We start from the raw sequence: 4,944 nt of genomic DNA on the forward strand, positions 1-4,944 counted from the left end.
GGGGGGGGGGGGGGGAATGACTACTTTTGAGGAAGGAATAAGAGTGGGCGATTTCTTCTTTGAACGTTTTTACTTAAGATAAAGAGGGGGCGACCTGGAAGATTTTAGGCAACAGTGGTATAGGCAGATGTATTTAAGGATGGGCTCCTGGCTTCGCCAAGTGCGAGATATTTTACAATCAGATTTAAGTTCTGAAATGGATATTCGTAATCATTCGGTACCAACATTTAACCCAACTGGGTTTTAGTTGACTCGCCAGTAAAAGCTGAATTGACATAAATAAGCTTTCAGTTTCATGTTTTAGGTTGATAACCAGTAGGGTCAACGAAGTATCTTGACAATTTATTCAAAGATACTACTCCAAAATGTGATTCTCCTTCTCATGATATATGACAACTTGTGAATATCTTAAAAATCCTTAAAATGTTTCAGAAGAGTGGTGTTAAGTTCTTCATTTTCTCAGTTTGGCTAGTTTTAGGAATAAATGTCACATCTTCCACATGCAGTTTCTAAATTCTATGTCATAATTCCTAGCTGGAACATGTAATGGTGTCATGACTAAGATGGGAAAGGATTCTTTTTGCAGAGACAAGATAGATATTCTTGGGATTGTCAGTTTGTGGGATCTTAGACTTGAAATTTCAGGAGGCTTGGGTGTTAAGTGTTACTTTTGTATTTTTCCCCTATTGTGCGCCCCAATCTCCCTGTACATTGGGATCGAACGTTTTTTACCCTCTTTTTATTGTTTGGAGACCGTTCGTTTTATTTCTGCATTTTCTTAAATTTCCCTAGGCAGATTAGAGTATTAAGAGCACAGATGCTGGATCCAAGTGATAGGTTAAAATTTCTGCTCTGTTATCTTGACCTTGAGCTTGACTGACATAATTGTCTTAGTTTCTTAAAAATGAGGATGGTGGTGTGTGGTATTTACCTCATAGAGTATTTGTAAGCATTAAATGAGTTAATATAGCTAAAGTACTAAGAAGAGTGTCTGCCCCATGGTAAGTACTATATACGTGTTATTTATTTATAATAATTACTACTACTTATTTATGATTACACAGAATAATGTTTCTGGTCCTTCCATATACTTAATAATCAAGCAAAATATAATGAAACTGTCAAACCTGTTTAGAATGAAGAAACTTGCAGAAGACAAAATAAAGCTTATTTTCTTCTTGCAGATCCTTAAAGGAAAACATATTCTTTGTTGCAGCAAGACCAAATGATTGGATTAGCTTTTGTTTTGGTTCCTCCATTTGGATAGACTTAATTTTGTGTGTGTGTGTGTGTGTGTGTGTGTGTGCGCGCGCGCGCATCCCTTGGAAGCCTTAATCTTGTAGAGTCTTTTCAAAATAACATTTTCAGATATGTGAAATACAGGATATGAGATTGCAAACAAATTCAGTTATGAAATTGTACACACCATTTTATAAAATATTTCTAAAACATTTTAGATGTAGCACTATACTATATGTAGTTTATTAGCACATTAAGTAACAAGATCTAGCAGTGGGTCAGATAGTAGTGATGAGCATAAACACTTTTCGAAGTATAATATAAAATACTTGATTTCCATTGGTGACAGAGTCACAACTTCAGTAACATTAAGCATGTATGTTACCTAGATAATAATAGAAGGAAGTGCTAAATTTTAAAGGTGGCAAAAATTAAGATGCAAATTTTTTTCCCCATTTGAGTTCACATGCCTTCTGAATTTCATCCATATACCCCTGACTTAGGGGCAGTAGTAAGGTAAGGGAGTAGAGAACATTGTATAAAAATGAGTTCAGAAAAAATAAGAGCAATAGTTTTACTCTTGAGGGCGCCAAATAATGGCAAAAGGCCAAAGCAGTTGGGGGAAGAATATGTTTTTGAGTTAGAGTTAAGGTAACTTGAGCAGTTACTACTGGTAATGTGAGTCAGAGAATTATAGGCACATATTTTAAATTTATTGTGTGTGTTATCTGCCATTTTATTGAACTTTTTGAGATCATATGACTGCGAAATAGTTGGCTTCTGCAAGAGTACTAATGGATCCCTTGGTAGTAAGATCAGAGGACTGAATCTAGAGACTTGTCTTTTTGCTTAAGCAAAAGCAGAGATGCAGGGCATCTCTGTGGCAAGATGCAGATACAAATTACTGCCCTGTGTCTGTTTCCTCGCTGGGCAAGTGAAGATGGTAGGTAGTACCATGTCTGTGGCACAGTATCATTCTTTACTTTGAGAAGGGAATAGAATGGAAGTCAGCCTGTGCATACATTAGACACTCAGCAAAGACTTGATTTTAGTTTAAAGATAAAATGGAAGCATGTTGGCTGTATTACATTTTCATTTGATTCCATCTTGATTTGCCTTTGGAGGAGATGGGTAAATTAAGTGGTCAGAAGTAAAATAAGCAATGTGCCCTATTAACGAGTTTTGTGTGGCCTCTTTACACAATGTAAAGCTCAGTGTTTAGCCAGAATGTAAAGAAACTGGTATATAAAAATGTCTTAGAGGTTTTAAAATTTCATTTCTCTAGTGTTAAAAGGTAATTTTACAGAAAAAATGATAAGTGAACACATGTTAAAACTTTTACTCAGTGGGAACCAGGCAAATGTTATACAGTAATGGTTAACCCGCAAAATCAAAACAGTACAAATTTATTAATATATGGAGTAAGGAATGGAGAGATGAGTTCCAAATGGAGACAGAAACTTTTTTTTCCCTTGAGTGGAAGGGAAAACATTTTGAACCTCTACTGTAGAGACAAAATGTACATGTCTGTCGGTTATTCATAATGAAAAAAGAGTTGTGGCTGAGTACAGTGGCTCACATCTGTAATCCCAGCACTTTAGGTGGCTGAGGCAGGAGGATCCTTTGAGTCCAGGAGTTTGAGACCAGCCTGGGCAACATGGTAAAACTCCGTCTCTACCAAAAATTAGCTGGGTGTGGTGGCCAGCTCCTGTTGTCCCAGCTACTCAGGAAGCTAAGGTGGGGGGAGGATCACTTGAGTCTGGGAGGTGGAGGTTGCATTGAACCGAGGACACAGTGGGCGACAGAGGGAGAGCCTGTCTCAAAAAAGAGTTATAAGATAGCTCAGAGACATAGTGGAGGGCTATAGTCTGGTAACTTGGAAGGGTATGCTATATAGATAATGCATAGTTTTCACTGAGACACAGAATTGTTTTCTACATTTGATTTTAATTATGTGAATACAACTGAAAAGGTGAAGAGAAAAAGAGATTAAAATACCATTTTCTATTTCTGTAAAGACTAATGACATTTACATTAAATTACAATTCAAATATTTGTTGAGTACCTACTGCTTGCTACACACCTATTTCATTTATGATTTTTTTTAACCTTCTATATAAAACCAACTTTAGGAAGCAATAATTTAGAAATAGCCCCTAAATCAGTGTTTCCTAGACTGTTTAATAGGCATTTCATGGAAAAAAAGGCTTCCTCTGGAATGTATTTTAGAACTGCTGCCCTAAGGTGATAGATTTAAATAAATCTTTTCTTTCCAAAGGAGACATTGGAATCTGTAATCAGGAGGTAGTGGAATCCTCTTCTGAGATTAGAGAGGTGAGATTAGAGGGTCACTGGTGTGTGAGATAAGGTATGAATTAGGAGCATTTTCAAGGTTTCCTGCAGTCATTTCTTTATTTGGAAGGATTTTACTTTAATTGTGATGGAGGGTCTCTGGAGTTCTGTTAAATGAGTATCACTATTACTTTAGAACGAGACAGTTTTAACTTGTAAATAGCATAGAATATAAGTAGCAGTTTTAAAAAATTCTAAATGGTTTGCGTTATAAGCAGAATTTGAATAACAGGATTTTAAAAAGTGACATCTCACGTAGAAGCCATTAACACTCCTGCTTCAAACGGCTACCCAGCTCCATGCTCCAGACTGAGCAGCAGTCAAATACATTATGAAGACATATACATCAGTCTTCATTAAGAGTCACAGCTTTGGGGTGAAATTCCAGCAACCCTTACCAGCCAAGAGACCAGTTAGGCTTTTTCAACACTTCCAGTACCTTTTGTAAAGAGCTGTAAAGATAGTTAATCTTTACAGTGTATTAAAGTGACTGGAACAGACCAGTGCCTTATTAAAGACAGTATTACTCTTCCATTATTCTCATTAGTATTTATTTCATTTTCATTTTTGCTGAAATATAAAATATCTACAAACCTTCTAACATGTAGCTGGATTTTGTTTATCCTTATGTGGAGGCATGAATACATATTTTTCTTCTTGCAGAAATTATTTCTCTTAGGTCAGTCAACATCTTCCCAATAGTTATTTACTGCTAAAACAATATTGCTGTTTCATGTAATTTTCCTCATTTATTGCTTACAGGATGATGCTGTCAGTATAGAAAGTGGTACAAACACTGAACGCCCTGATACACCTACAAACACGCCAAATGCACCTGGAAGGAAAAGTTGGGGAAAGGGAAAATGGAAGTCAAAGAAATGCAAATATTCTTTCAAATGTGTAAATAGTCTCAAGGTATGTGCAAAAAGACAGATCCTTTGGGCTGAATGCTAGGCTTCAGAAATTATTCCTCTGTGGCATGCATTTCGTACTGAGGATACTCTGTCAAGTTGTAAATATATTGAAGTTACAGTGTTTTGAAGGGTTTTTTTTTTTGTAGTTCAGACTGCTTATCTATTATAGTCCATCCCATGTTTAGTTTTTTGGTTTTGTTTTTTAATTTAAATATGTGACACTGAGTGTTGCAGGATGTTTTGCTTTACTGTTTGTATTCAAATTAAAGATTTGGAGAACTATTACTCTTCATATTTTGGTAAAACTTAAAAAACATAAGCCACTTCTGGCATCAGTTTTAAAAGAACTGAATGTAACCCATTAACTTTGAGCAAGTATAAATTGAAACAGATGTTTTACTTTGTACAGTTTCTGTCCTTTGTTTTATTTGTAACTGTT

General features: G+C 35.8%; 1 protein-coding gene across 3 annotated transcripts in view; it reads left to right on the forward strand.

Annotated features, from left to right (window-relative positions):
- Nucleotides 1–4,944, forward strand: part of EED (embryonic ectoderm development) — a 40,629-nt gene that overhangs the window by 1,749 nt on the left and 33,936 nt on the right. For all 3 annotated transcript variants that reach the window (XM_017850869.1, XM_017850870.1, XM_017850871.1), the window contains exon 2: nt 4,354–4,506. In XM_017850869.1, coding sequence (XP_017706358.1) covers nt 4,354–4,506 — 153 coding nt within the window. The remainder of the gene's footprint in view (nt 1–4,353; nt 4,507–4,944) is intronic.

This window comes from Rhinopithecus bieti, unplaced genomic scaffold (assembly GCF_001698545.2).
Source record: "Rhinopithecus bieti isolate Rb0 unplaced genomic scaffold, ASM169854v2 scaffold_30846, whole genome shotgun sequence".
NCBI classification, from domain to species: Eukaryota; Metazoa; Chordata; class Mammalia; order Primates; family Cercopithecidae; genus Rhinopithecus; species Rhinopithecus bieti.